The sequence below is a fragment of the Mobula birostris genome, chromosome 26 (assembly GCF_030028105.1).
Source record: "Mobula birostris isolate sMobBir1 chromosome 26, sMobBir1.hap1, whole genome shotgun sequence".
In the NCBI taxonomy this organism is placed as follows: domain Eukaryota; kingdom Metazoa; phylum Chordata; class Chondrichthyes; order Myliobatiformes; family Myliobatidae; genus Mobula; species Mobula birostris.
The window spans coordinates 30,729,298-30,744,497 of NC_092395.1; the positions used below are offsets into that span (position 1 = coordinate 30,729,298).

General features: G+C 41.3%; 1 protein-coding gene across 3 annotated transcripts in view; it reads right to left on the minus strand.

Moving 5' to 3' along the window:
* Positions 1-15,200, minus strand: part of LOC140188166 (dedicator of cytokinesis protein 7-like) — a 255,411-nt gene that overhangs the window by 104,236 nt on the left and 135,975 nt on the right. For all 3 annotated transcript variants that reach the window (XM_072244167.1, XM_072244166.1, XM_072244168.1), the window contains exons 18-20: positions 14,699-14,794; positions 6,584-6,670; positions 1,594-1,795 (exon numbers count right to left, since the gene is read on the minus strand). In XM_072244167.1, coding sequence (XP_072100268.1) covers positions 1,594-1,795; positions 6,584-6,670; positions 14,699-14,794 — 385 coding nt within the window. The remainder of the gene's footprint in view (positions 1-1,593; positions 1,796-6,583; positions 6,671-14,698; positions 14,795-15,200) is intronic.

The window sequence follows — 15,200 nt, forward strand, 5'->3', positions numbered from 1 at the left end:
CCACCCTAAACCAATGTATACTTCCTGAGCTACTGAATTTAAGGCAGTTTTCACAGGTGCAGCTACAGCAAGACTCCAATCTTACTGGCCTCTGCTTGGCATTCCCTATTTCATACAATTTTTAAATGAGGCTATTCAGTTCATTCAGTCTATGCTAGCTCACAGAGTAATCCCATTCCACCACCGATTTTCCATTTAAGGTTGGCATGGTAGCATATTGGTTAGCAAATGCTTTACAGTACCAGTGACCTGGGTTCAATTCCCACCGCTGTCTGCAAGGAACTTGTACGTTCTCCCTGTGACCGCATGGGCTTCCTCTCACTGTCCAAAGACATACCGGTTGGTAAGTTAATTGGCCATTGTAAATTGTCCTGTGATTAGGTTAGGATTAAACTGGGGGATTACTGGACAGTGAGCTGGAAGGACCGGTATCACCTATTCCGCACTGTATCTCAGTAAATAAATGAATAAAATTAACTATTCTCCTCATATTCCCAGCAATTCTTCCTCCCAGAAGGTCTACCACCCACCTACACCAACTAACCAACCCACAGGTACTTTGCATGTGTGAGGAAAGCAGAGCATCCGTACAGTCACAGGGAAACATGCAAACACCACACAGTCAGCATCTGAAGACTGGATTGCTGGAGCAACTAACAAGCTGTGCCACTGTTTCTGTGGGAAATTTCTTAGGGGCTAAATTGTCATTTTTCATTCCTTATTATTCCTGCATCTTGATTTTTTTTTTAGTTTGTTTTTCCTAAATTTTCTTTAAACTGGGAAAATGCAATGCAAAAGCAGAACTGATAAACATTCCACCAGAGGGCACTAGACCCTCACACCACATCCCTTCACTGATAACTCATTCCAATTTAATATCAGACCCACAAAACAATCCAAGGGTTCCAGACTCTTTTTTTTACAGAAGCACTCAAGCCAAGCACTAACCTTGCATATAGTAATATTCTTAATACCTCCAGTAAAATATCCAGCACTTGCTTCCCCTTTCCACACAAAAAAAAACTGATTCTTCTTTACAACACAGCTTTGGCTTTCTCACTGCATGTCTGGATAACTGCAAATGCTATGTTTGACAAGTATTACATTTGCTAATGTTTGTCTGGATTAAGTTCTTTGACATTTGGTAATCAGCAGGATGACCATTTCCTGACTGTCATGTTCCATTCAACGTGTTTAGTAGGTTTGTTAATAGGTAATCACCTATTAATAAGTACCTCCAGCCACTTACACAGAACCCAGCAAGAATCAATATTTTAGTACAAAGACCGAGTGAAGGGGAGAGAAAGAATTGTTGGAAGAGAGGAGGAAAAGGAAATTGGTGGATTTACAGCTAGAAAAGTAGAGAGTGGAGGGAGAGAGATAGAAATTGGCAGAAAGTGGAAGATAAAAATATTCTGAAGTGTGGTCTTCTAATTGGAACAGGCAGAGTTTGAGGAAAAAAATTTACTTGCACGCTTGAAATGATTTTTCAATTCATTTGAAACCCACAACTGTGATGTAAATCAGATGAATGCTCTAACATGGAACTTCACAGAAGTTAGTTCAATGAGTGCACAGTAGAGTCAATCTGACCTCTCTCCGATGTCATCCTGGAGCTCAAGATCAGTAGTGGCAGCAGTTTGTCTAACACCACATGCAAGAACGGAACAAGGTCCTCCAACTGAACCCGGTTGAGCACAGTAACAGCCTTTCTCAGTGCCTCTGTCTGCTGGGCTACAGAATGGTGTTTACCCACATCGTCGCACAGTGAGAAGAATCGCTCCAAGTTTCTGTCCTGTAGTAAGCAGATTACAATGTAACCAGTATCAGGGCTGTATCCTTTCAGATCTTTTTCTTTCATGACTTTGAACAAAACAAGACTCATTAGACTAATATAAATTAAATATTTTGTCCACAAAATATTAAGCTCAGATCATTAAGCCCTTGAAGTGTTCCATTATTCAATTAGACATAAGCTATTTTCCGCCTTCAATCTGTGCTTCTGTTAACCTTGGATCACAAAACCTATCTATCATCTTAGGTTCCAGAATTTCATACGGCTCCGGTGTCAAGAGATCTTCGATAGGGAGGGTTCCCATTTCCATATTGTTCTGGCCATGTATCACAGTAAAGTTCCTCAAGCTTACTTACAGGATACATAATCACTCTGAGTCCACCCTTGTATTGTCAAGTGAGACAGATGGCCAAGGCTAACCCTCTTTCCTCCCAGTAAAATTGGCCCCAAGTCTTATACAACTACAGGAAGGTCCTCTGACATACCTGCACCTTGCTCCTCATAAAACCAATGGCTAAAGATCAGAATCATCTGTCTGAAGTGGAGACAAAAGCATCTGCAGTGGCCTACTTAAATAATCAAAGTTTGAGTAAACTTCTCTTAAGTTTGCCTCACAGTTACAGTGACTTGGGTTCAATCCTGGTATCAGAACTCATCTAGTTCTCCTAGTGACCATGTGGGTTTACTCCACGAGTTCCCATTTTCTCCCTCATCCAAATGATGTGCTGGGAGGTGAATTGGCTAGTGTAGGTTACCCCTTATTGTGGCTAGTGTAGGTTAACCCTTATTGTGGCTAGTGTAGGTTAACCCTTATTGTGGCTGGTGTAGGTTAACCCTTATTGTGGCTGGTGTAGGTTAACCCTTATTGTGGCTAGTGTAGGTTAACCCTTATTGTGGCTAGTGTAGGTTACCCCTTATTGTGGCTAGTGTAGGTTAACCCTTATTGTGGCTAGTGTAGGTTACCCCTTATTGTGGTTAGTGTAGGTTAACCCTTATTGTGGCTAGTGTAGGTTAACCCTTATTGTGGCTAGTGTAGGTTACCCCTTATTGTGGCTAGTGTAGGTTAACCCTTATTGTGGATAGCAATAAAAAGAATTTGGTTGATGGAGATTTGAGAGAGAATGTTGAGAACTACAGGGAAATAAGAGGGATGGGAATGATAGGTTTGCTCTAATGGGCCTCTGTGAAATATGTAAATAAGTAAGTTAACCTCAGTCGATCCATGTACTACACATAAGCATAACTAGGAGAACTAGATTTCCCCCCCCCACCCCCAAATTCAACAGTAGAGTTTTTTAGAGCCTCTGAATGAAGCTTTTATTAAAACTGACCTTTAACCTTTACAGGTCAGTATGTCACACCCCTTTACTGACACAATCAATGCGAATAACTGCTCAGCAAGCCCAGAAAGGGAAAATAAAAACACTGCAATTTTGAAGGACACAGAACTCAATGTAAGTGGAATGCATATCTCTGTACAAAGACGTTACAGGTTCAAGCCCTACTCTGTGACTTGAATAGATATTCTTGCTGAATACTCGGTCCAGAACTATGGGAGGGTTGGTATTGTTCATGACCTTGGGTTGAGTTAGTAAAACAGAGGATAACCGTGACTCTGCCATTGTCTAAGGAGGATGTTTAATATCTTCTGTTATGAATGGAACATGGAATTTCCTTGGAATCTGGATTAGCATTCTCCACTCAAACAACATCAACAAAAATAGATTATCTGGTTATTAGTCTTGCCATCCGGGACCGGCTGTTAAGTATGCACATGAAAATAATTCTTCCTGCGTGGTGCTTTCTGAAGTCTTGAGCAGTCAGAAATGAATGAGACTCTATCTAATTGAAGACAGAGTGGAACCAAAACTACATAAAGTTCATTTTCAATGCACATCCTTTCAAACAAAGTTCATCAGGATAGAAACGAAGGTTAATGGGATATTTCAGTAGCTAAAAGTGAGGTTCTCTCCAGCCGACAGTTCTACAGAAATTTAGGGAAATAAGAACGTAAGGAGTAGAAACAGCTCTACCATTCTACAAGATTATGGCTGATCTTTGACCTCTGTTCCACCTTCCTATATCCAATATTCAATATCCAATAACCTATAATCTTAGCTTGTATCTATAACAAAACAGAAGAAGACTGAGTTGATGGGCCAAATAATGATGGATCCCGGGAACAATCCCATCAGTCCCAATCCCCATCATTTCTTGCACCTCTGTAACTTATTCTGTATCATTGGGCATCATGGGGTTACCAGGTCACTGATTCATTTCGTCGCTAACCTTCACTAAGTGATAGTTTACAGTGGCCATTTAACTGACAAGCATATCCTTGGGATGTGGGGGGAAACTGAGGCAACCAGGTGAAATCCTCATGATCATATGGAATGTGCAAAGCCCACAAAATCAGAATTAAACTTGGGTCCATGTACTTTTGAGCTAGCAGTAGCCTCTGGGCTACTGTGCCGAAAGCACTGTCTCAGTTAGACTCAGCATCTGAGTTTCCATATCCCTCTTCCAAAGATTCACTACCCTCTGGGTAAAGAAATTTCTTCTCATCTCTCTCCTGAATGGTCAACCCTTTATTGTGAAATGGTGTCCCTTGATTCTAACCATGGATAACATTAACTCCACATCGAGCCTGTCAAACCTTTTGAAAATTTTGTACTGTAGTTAGATCCCCATCAAATCTAGCTCATATATCCTGTGCTATTTTACTTCTCAGCCAACATATTTGGGTTAGGACTTATTCCTCGGAACGTAGAAGATTTGATAGAGGTATATAAAATTATGAAGGGTATAGACTGAGTAAATGCAAGCAGGCCTTTTCCAGAGGTTAGGTGGGACTACAACTAGAGGTCATGGGTTAAGGGTGAAAGATGAAAATTTAAGGGGAACAAGAGGAGAAACTTCTTCACTCAGAGAGTCATAAGAGTGGGGCACGTAAGCTCGATTTCAATGTTTAAGAGAAGTCTGTATGGTGCGTGGATGGCAGGGGTATGGAGGCTTATGGTTCAGGTGTAGATCAATGGGAATAGACAGTTTAATTTTTTTGGCATGGACTAGATGGGCTGAAGGGTCTGTTTCCGTGCTGTTCGTTTCTACGACTCTATGATACATGAGCACTTAGTGAGCTGAAGGTGTAGCGACATCAACAAAGTTAGCAAACAATTATATCAACGTGATCATGATGCAATCACTCAGTGACCTGAAAAGCAGACATGGAACATTCATATAGCATCAGACACGGAGCTCTGAAATGACGTCACTCAATAAAACAGGGTGCAAGAAGATTCCCACAGAGCCCAGCATTTTGATACTGCACCCACAGGAGAAATTCACCAACACTCAATAGTGCTTAATACATAATTTGAGATTATTTGTTCTCCACCCCTGATATTTGTTATTCATGAACTTCAGAGAACTCAGGAAATAATGACATCATATTATGAGGTCTTAATGTAGTGAAACTACATTCTGTACAGGCTCGGGACGTGGTGATATCACTCACTGAAGTCACTGGATAATGCTAGTACTCTGTGGGATCCAAGTGGCATCACATCAAGAATCCCAGAAATGAAATCACTCTAGGAATAACTGGATATTCAGGGAGCCCGGGAGACAATAACATATTGAACGTCTTGACATCAGGGTGCTGCTGAATGACTTCACCAGAGGATGGGATCAATCGGAATAACATGACATCACTTGGCAACATGAGCTTAGAAAACAATGCTTGTGGCAGTTTTGGCATCACACCGCTTGTTTCCCATGTTGCATTGGAACGGGTCCAGTTTGAAGACAATACTAGGAAAGGTGAAGGGGGCTGGCAGTATTGAGGAAGCAGAGACATTGCAGAAGGACTTGAACAAATTAGGAGAATCGCAAAGAAGTGGTAGATGGTATACAGTGTGCGTTCATGCACTTTGGTAGAAGAAATAAAGGCATAGACTATGTTCTAAACGAGGAGAAAATTCAGAAATCATAGGTGCAAAGGGTCTTGGGAGTCCTCGTGTAAGGTTCCCTGAAGGTTAACTTGCAGGTTGAGTCGGTGGTAAGGAAGGCAAATACTGTGTTAGCATTCATTTCAAGAGGACTAGAATATATGAGCAAGAGTGTGATGCTGAACCTTTATAAGGCATTGGTCAGACTGCACTTGAGGTATTGTGAGCAGTTTTGGGCCCTTATCCAAGAAACAATGTGCTGACATTGGGGAGGGTCCAGAGGAGGTTTACAAGAATGATCCTGGGAGTGAAAGGTTAATGCATGAGGAGTGTCTGATGGCTCTGGGCCTGTACTCACTGGAGTTTAGAAGAATGAGGGTGGTTCTCATTGAAAAGCTGAGATAGAGTTGACTTGGAGAGGATGCTTCCTATAGATGGGGAGTCAAGGACCAAGGGGCATAGCCTCAGAACACAAGGACGTCCTTTGGAACAAAGATGAAGAGGAATTTATTTTGCCAGAGGGTGGTGAATTTGTGGAATTTGTTGCCACATACAGCTGTGGAGGCCAAGTCAGTGGATATACTTAAAGCAGAGGCTGATAGGCTCTTGGTTAGTAATGGTATCAAAGATTACGAGGAGAACGCGGGTGAATGGGGTTGAAGGGGATAACAAACCTGCATACTGTCATGATGGAATGGTGGAACAGACTACACGTGCTGAATGGCCTAATTCTGCTCCTATATCTTATAGCCTTATGGGTCAGGGGCTCTGCCAGTCCACCACCCTGTCCTCAAAACCAACACTATATTCTGGCAGCTTTGAGACTGAAATCATTTACCTCAGGGTATATTGTCGAAAATGGGCGTAGCTCCAATTTAAATACTGATTTCCGATTATCCAACCACTTCACCCCCGCCAGTGGGGCCTGCAATAAAAAGCAAGACAATTATAAGGATTCGTGCTTCTTAATACAGTGTAATAACCATAAAAGGATTCCATTTCATGCTGTTGCTCTTCAAATGCTAACCATGACAACTGACTAAGATAGCACAGCAGGGGCACAGCTGAGAGCGGACGTCAAGCACTAACCAGGCTTCTATAGAAAAGCACTGCCAAGACTTCAAAAGCATTACCACCCTAATGGCAAGACCCACGTCAGTACCAAGCTCAAATTTTTAATGTGGTTAAATGTGGGAGAAAGTCTTTAATGTTATAAAACTTAATAAACCATCAGTATTGTTAGAACCAGAGAAATCAAGACTGGGGTGATTCCACCAGATGTACAGGTTTATTGGTCATTGTAAATTGTCCCATGATTAGGCTAGGATTAAATCAGGGGATTGCTGGTTGGCATGTCAGGCTGTATCCCAATAAACAAATAAATACATTTCATCAGCAGTCTTGGGAGAGTCTGTAGCTCCACAAGAGAAAAAAATAAGATGGAGAAATTCAAAAAAAACCTTTGAGCCATGAACTATAAAATTCACTCAAAGTTGTCAATAGTGACTGATACCGAAGCCGAACGAAATTAAAATATACAACTAAATACTCCTCTCAGACTCTCACCTACAAAGGCCATCCTCTCAGCTTACTACAAAGCAGCGGAGCGTGGAATTCAGTTACTGTAGAAAATGACAGCAGATGTAATAGTGTGCTAATGGAAGTAATATTAATTGAAAAATATGCCCGAATGACATTCTTGAGGAACAAGACTCTTGCCACCTATTTCCTGAATTGTCAGCCAAAATACACCTGCCGGATTGGCTCTGTGCAAACTGCATTGGACAGATGCTGCTCTGGTGCTCGCTGTGGATAGCCAGCGGAAAAAAAAACGTTCAGCAGCTGCAGTTGCCTACAAGAACATACAAATGCTGTGAAGGCCAAGGTCAGAATATTGGCAACACCTAACAAATGAATTTATGGCTTACTTTTGTTTCGTCATGTCTTAATTATATGATGCATAGGAAGGGTGGTATGTTTGGCCAATTCCGCTGTTGCAAACTCTTCACGTTCCCAGAACTGCTGTGATGGAGAAAGGGATCCCACAGCCAAAGGGGGAAAGCATGGAAGCAGCTATCACTGATGGTCTTTGACATGGTATTGTTGTGAAGTGGGAAGCCTTCCTCAGTTAGAGATTGGTGATAGGAAGTCAACTTTTAGCAGAGATAATTGATAACATTGGGACCATTCCTGTGCTGGGAGGGTTATCAGTCTAGGGCAGGAAAAAGACAGTAGCAGGTTGTGGGCGGCAATCAGTCATCCGATGTTGCGTGTGAATGGGTAGGATTCTGTAAGTCTTTTAATTGGCCATGGGTGGCCTTAGTGACAACTGCTCACTGGATCAAATCACCAAGAGCCATGCCCCTGACCACTAATGACAGGGCTGAATGAAGGCAAGAAGATATAGACCAGATTTAAAACCTGAAATAAGTTAATGGGACTTAATCATCACAATTAGAAGCAATAAGTGGTGTCAGAATAGCATAGGGTTAGTAAGCTCTTCTGAACTTTGAAATAGGTCCTAGGTGGGTTTGGTGAGATGGGGGAGGGTGAATGCGGTACTGGAAAAGCAAGAACGTTTGTTTGTTGTGGAAAATGTACCGACTGGTTCCGCCACCCAGAAAGTGCGTCGTAGGCCTGGAATCAAATTAAAGACGAATAAAGCCAAGGAGATAAAATGCATTAAGAATGGTTCTAGAGGAAAGAGGCAGAGGATAATACACACCTGGACTAGCAGTGATAGTCTCTTTTAACAAAGCTTTAGTTGACAGAATTTGCAAGACCCTCAGTGAAGTGGTTTGCAGTGGAAAAGATGAGCAGCTCTGAGTTTCAATACCTTGGAGGTTCTATTCTGGGCTCAGTACACAAATGTAACCATAAAGAATGCACGCAAACACCTCTACTTTCTTAGAAGTTGAAGGAGATTTGGCATGTTACTGAAGACCCCAGAAAACTTTTGCAGATGCGGAGTGGAAATCTTTCTGACTGGTTGCATCACAAACTGAAATGGAAATTCTACTGCACTGGAATGCAGCCTGTCCATCATATGTACAGCTCTCCCCACATCTGAGGACATCTGTAAGAGACAATGTTACAGGAAGGTGACATCCAGCATTAAGCACCCCTGACATCTGGGGCCATGTCCTCTTCTTGATGCTGCCATCAATTCAGGCAGGAGATCCAGGAATGCATCAGGTTTACCATCACCAGCGTATGTCGTGAAACTTGTTGTTTTGTGCCAGCAGTACATTGTAACATATATAAAAAAAAGACTTTAGAGGCATCACCTTGTGAAGATGTCCATGATGTGGGAGTCATCACCTTGTGATGTCCTCAGCCAGTGCCCAGGATGGAGCTGGCTGAGTTTACAGCTTTTTATGATGCTGTACATTTGCTCCCCAGCCCCCATACCAAACGGTGATGCAGCCAGTTAGAATGCTCTCCATGGTAACCTGTAGAAACTTGTGAGTGTCTTTCATGACATACCAAATCTCCTCAAACTCCAATGAAATATAGGCACTGTTGTACCTTCTTTGTAATTGCACCAATATGTTGGGCCCAGGTTAAATCTTTAGAAATGTTGACACCCAAGAACTTGAAACTGCTCACCCTTTCCACTGCTGATCCCTCGATGAGACAGGTAGGTGTATGTTCCCTCAACTTCTCCTTCCTGAAGTCCACAATTAATCCCTTGCTCTTACCCACATTGAGGGAAAGGTTGTTGTGAACCTGAAGGCTGACACCCACACCTCGAAGTTCAACAACAGCTTTTTCCCCACTACCATCTGGGTATTCCTAGCATTACCTTAGGCAATATGTCGTCTTGCTCTCTCGCACCTTCCAGTAATGTCATCATGCTTATTTTGTTGCGTAAGTAATGTATAATTTATATTAATTTAAGTTGATGTTAGCTTATGTTGCTCATATTTATTACGTACTGAACTGCTGCTGCAAAAGTTTACTTTTCATGGCATATATACGACAATACACCTGAACTTGAACTAGGACTAGAGATTAAGGAGCACCAGCTTCTCTCATTTTATCTTACCTATCCCTCCTTCTTTGGCACCCCTCTGTCTTTTGCTTGTTTCCTCACATCGACCCTACTGTGGGTAGGGCCTCATCATGTTAAGGGTGAGAGGCATAAGGCCGGGGAGAGAATCTGCTCACTCTCCCTAGCTACATGGATCTATAACTGTGGTCCAGGGGAGGATGCTGAGGGCAGACCAGCCACCTACGGCCCAAACTAACCACTGAGATTTAACTGTAAGTCAGGGAACAAGTGAAACTAAAGCAGCAAAATACAAAAGCCCGAGGGGGTTAAAGGTGGTGGGGGTAAGATGGGGGTCATACTAGGAAGGTGGGTCTAAACTAGGGAACTATTACAGTTTGGGGTGCAGAATCTGGAGTTCAATTCCAGCGTCACCTGTAACAAGTTTGTACATTCTTCCCATGAGCGTGTATTTTTCCTCCGGGTGCTCATGTTTCCTCCCGCAGTCCAAAAACATAGCGGCTGGTCAATTAATTGGTCTTGGTAAATTGCCCTGTAATTAGGCTAGTGTTAAATATGTGGGTTGCAAGGCAAAGCCTCTCATTGGGCCAAAAGGGCGTGTTCCTACTTGTATCTCAAAATAAATAACTGTAAAAACCAAACCTTCAAGTAATTCTTAACTCTGGAAATGGATTTGTGAATTGTAAATTTAAATTATGTCTTACAATTCAATATGCTAAGCGGAATGTATTATAGAAGTTATCCTCCTTCCCTTTCTCCCTTGGTCCACTCTCCTCTCCTATCAAATCCCTTCTTCTTCAGTCCTTTACTTTTTCCAATCACCTCCCAGCTTCTCACTCCATCCTCCCTTCCCTCTCCCACCCAACTTTCCCCTCACCTATCACCAATCAACATACTCCTTCCCCTCACCCCACATTTTTACTCTGGCTTCCCCCCCGCCCTTCCCTTCCAGTCTTGTTGAAGGATCTCAGCGCAAAACGTTGACTCTTTTCCCTCTCTCCATAGATGCTGCCTGACCTGCTGAGTTCCTCCTGCATTTTGTGTGAGTTATTAGCAGACCTAGATGAAATGGGGAGGGTAAAGCCAGACGTAGGCAGCCACACGCAGTTGAGGCATTGCTTAAAGCAAAGAGAACAGGTTTGTGCAGAATCCAAGAGATCATGGACCAGCATAGGAGAGGGAATGGTTTTCAAAACTAAACTTGGGCAGAGTTGTAAAGGTGGTGTCTTGTTTCAGCGAGCTGTAGAACATTCCAAATCTAAAGTGACCAAGCAAGCAGTTAGTGAGTACGGCAAGCTCTTACACAACAGAAAGGCACAGAGACAACAACTTCTGGATTACAGTTTACACATCACATATTAGTACAAAAAATCCAGGAATCTATAAAGTTATTCCATTCACATTTTGCTTTCAGCTTGTAAAGGCACCAGGAGATGGATTGAAAGGGCAACAGAACCATTTGGAGATTCGCAAGTATGTTTGATGGTCAGTATAACTATATTAGCTTTTAATTATGAGCAGGAATTGGTGATGGAGGAAATAAATGTGACTGTATGAAGTCACAGAATATAATTTTAACCTGTATATATAGTGGATTTCCCAGGTAATTTGATTGAAAGAATTTTGAGGGCAACAGCATTATTCCATGAGAAAATACATTATTCTACTGTTTCAGTGAATCTGTGCTTCAAACTCAACTTCAGGACAAGTAATTCAATTGCTGCCCAGAAAGCATTGACATGAAGTCAGTCAGTGCAGTGGGCTGTAGGTCCGCACTTAGACAAGGTACGTATATGTTTTGTACTGTCCTTAACATGCTCAGAGAATGGCCATGTATATTAAAATGTACAATGTTTATTAATGAGATACAAATATGACAATGACATCTGGAAGTACGTGAATATTTGAAGAGAAAGGTAAAGCAAATAAGCCAGTGGAGTTCCTCATTGTACAGAGGACTCCTCTTGAAACTCTTTAATGTAAAAAAGCCCAACAAAGGAGGATGGACTTGTTATGGGATTTACCAGAAGGAAGCAAAAATTAAGAGAACATTTAGTTAATAGTAACTGTACTATTAAATGCCTTAAAATAACAATGATAATAGTGTGATGAAAATCCAGTTCAGAATGGGAGAAAAATTCAATTATGGGCTGAGAATAGAAATTGGAAAAAATAAAAAAGGGTGCAAACTGAGAAAGAATGATAAAGAGCAATTGTGGTAATCGCTTGCAAGAAGGTTCAAACGAGCACATGAAAACACATCCCACTGAAAGGAATGGGCAGACTAAACATATCCCACAGAAACTCAATGGACCAATTATTTCATAAGGAAACAATTGAGGGAAGGGAACATTAAGTCCATAGACATTAGAAGAGTACATAATAAGAAAGAAAAAGGGACCAGAAAAATGAATAGGAAGACAAAGATGAGTTATCAAGGAGCATAAACCAAAATGTAAGTATTTTACAGACATCAATAGAAGAAGGAAGGTTGAGATATGACAAGGATGATCAGGAGAAAGACAGGTCAATGAGATTTTCAGGATACAAATCATTCTTTTACTTTGGTATTTACAGACCAGCTAGAACAGATGGACATGACTTTGGATGATGAGATGAACAATGAGATAAGAGCATTATAAATAAGAAATGGAGACACATTAAATCAATTCATCAACTCAACGAAGGTAATAGAGATTGTATTTGTGTCACTGACTTTTAAAAGCAGACATAATACATAGTAATACAAAAGACAGTGGATTTCAATTAACTGGGCCATCAGTTAATCAGGGAAGCCACTTATTTGGGACAACTGTTAAAGAACAAAAACTAGTCGAGAAAACAGCTGGGATTCCCTTTGTTTATTTGGGACACTATGCTGCTTAATTGAGACAGAAGACAATTTCTAACTAGCCTCGGTCACGTGCACTTGCGTTTCCTTTAGACACTATACCGTGCTTAGAGCAAATAGTTTTTAAATAACACCAGCTTGTGTTCAAAAAGCAGTGATATTTCTCACTGATGGTGAGTAATGGTGTGGTTTTACTCACTGCAGTTTCAAGCATATAGACTTGTAAATGCCAGAAACTGCCGGGAGTGGAAATAAAACAATGTCACTCCTTCAACAAGATAGAAACTACAAACAATTTGAGGGTATCGACAACCTTCTTGAATGTTACCTTTGGTCCCCACCGGACACTCAGCTCTCACCTGTGGTTCCAAGTATGAACTGGCGGCCACACCCCAATAGGCCGCTTCAACAGGCAGGATAAAGCAGGTGAGGGTAGCCGGCGGGTCTCACACCCTGGTGAGAGAGGGACAGGCCTATCCTAGCACGCAAAGTCTGCTCCAGCGGACTGAGCGGATAGGATCTACAGTGAGACTGAACTGATGGATCTGCAGTGTTACGTGGAGAACAAAGCGCATGACAAGGTACAGAAGACATCATGGTCATCCACAGCAACCAGGGAAGACCACCGTCGTTAGGTCCACTCATACCACTTGACCCAGACTTCCCAGGTTGAGAGAGTGGGCCAGTGGAGGACCTTTCCTGTTTAAAAACTGTCCAGTACAGGTTTCCTGCCTTCGTTGGATATGGCAGACCACCACCAGCAGTATTGGTAATATTCAAATTTGTTCTGCATTTCATTTCAATACATAAGTCATTACTCAGTTAAACAGCAGTTTGTCTTTTTTACACCTTTTAACTATTTCCATGAAACTTTGGCTAATTGGGCAGCCGCTTAATTGGGCCAAAATGTACTGCTCCCAACTAACTGGAATCCACTGTATGTAATTTATCTAAAATCTTCTAAAAGTTTTTGATAAGTTACACTTTAATAAACTAATGAATAACATCAGGAATTGTGGAGTAAGAAAGCAAGTCGTAGAGTGGATTGCTGGCTAGCTTCAGGACAGAGGCCAAGAAATGACACCAATCAACCTTAGTAGCGGATAAATATTGACAGTTTCTGCAGAGGTCTATGCTGGGACCACTACTGTTCTCACCTCACATCAATGATTTACTGTGAATCATAAGAAAAATTGCTTAATTTTTGGATGACACTGAACTGAGAGGTGACGTCAAACCTCAGAAGGACTGCTATAAATTACAGTGAGATATTAATAAACTTGCCAAAAGTTTGGGAAACGGCATTCAACATAGATAGATACCAATGCATTTTGTTAAGAATACGAAGGTCACTTATAATTCAAAGGATGTATGTCCAGGTGGGTGAGAGGAATAAAGGGATCTCAGATCTCAAGTACAACAATCTTGTAATCTTTGACTTATAAATCTTGTAATCCTATTTTTAAGGTAACTTATTTTTTATTCTTCTTACTTCTCTTGTAATATTTGTATATCTGTGCATTTGAAATGTAATTTCCTTTGGGATCAATAAAATATCTATTATCAAAAACTTCACTACAGCTTAGCAGGGCCATAGGAAAGCAACTCAAGCATTGGGCATTATTTCTAGAAGTACAGAGGTGTAGTTACAGTCACCTGTGTTATAAAAATGATCCAGCGGTGTCAGAGACATTGCAGAAAAGATTTACAAGGACAGTACCAAAACGAGAGGGCACAGTCATCTGGAAAGGATCAACATTGGGGCAAGAGTAACTAGAGGCTATTGATACATGTTGAAATTCAGCAGAAACCAAAGACTGATGAGATTGTGAAACTTGCAACCACAGGGAGTGTTTGAAAGAAAAAATGTAGGACTATATTAAGAGAAGGCTAGAAAAGTATATGAGGAAGAGGAGAATAGTAGGTTAGACTGAGATGGTAGGAGACCTGACCAAAGCATATGCATTGGAACAGACTAGTTGAGATGAATGGCTTTTCAGAAACATACATTTAATGTAATCCCCTGTGAAAACAGAGATGCACCAGTTATTACATTAATATGGATAGATATTTATTAACCATGTACTTACAGAGGCTACTGAATACTGGGATGGAAGTTTGTCCAAATAGACAGGAAGCTCAAAAGAACCAGAGCGTAAATGTCCCTTGTCCAGGATTGGTAACCACTATTGACAAGTAAAGGATGAATAATTAATATTACCCAATAATGATAAAGGAACGTAAACATTTCTATTATCTGTTTGCAACTGAAAAATATACTGCTGAATAAGCAATAATTTATTGGCTGGTAATCAGACCACAGGAATGCAACAATTAATTGCAATAGAGAACAAAATCAGAAATTCAAATACCTCCCAAAGATTCTCCATTGCAGGGATTTAAAGTGCCTTGTGTCGTGCACAATCTTTATCCATCGAGTTTATTATTGATGTTCACAACACGCTGGAGGAACTCAGCAGGTGGGGCAGCATCCGCGGAAACGATGAGTCGATGTTTCGGGCCAGAACCCTTCGTCAGAACTGTAGAGGGAAGGGGCTACAGTCCTGAGGAAGGGTTCTGGCCTGAAACGTC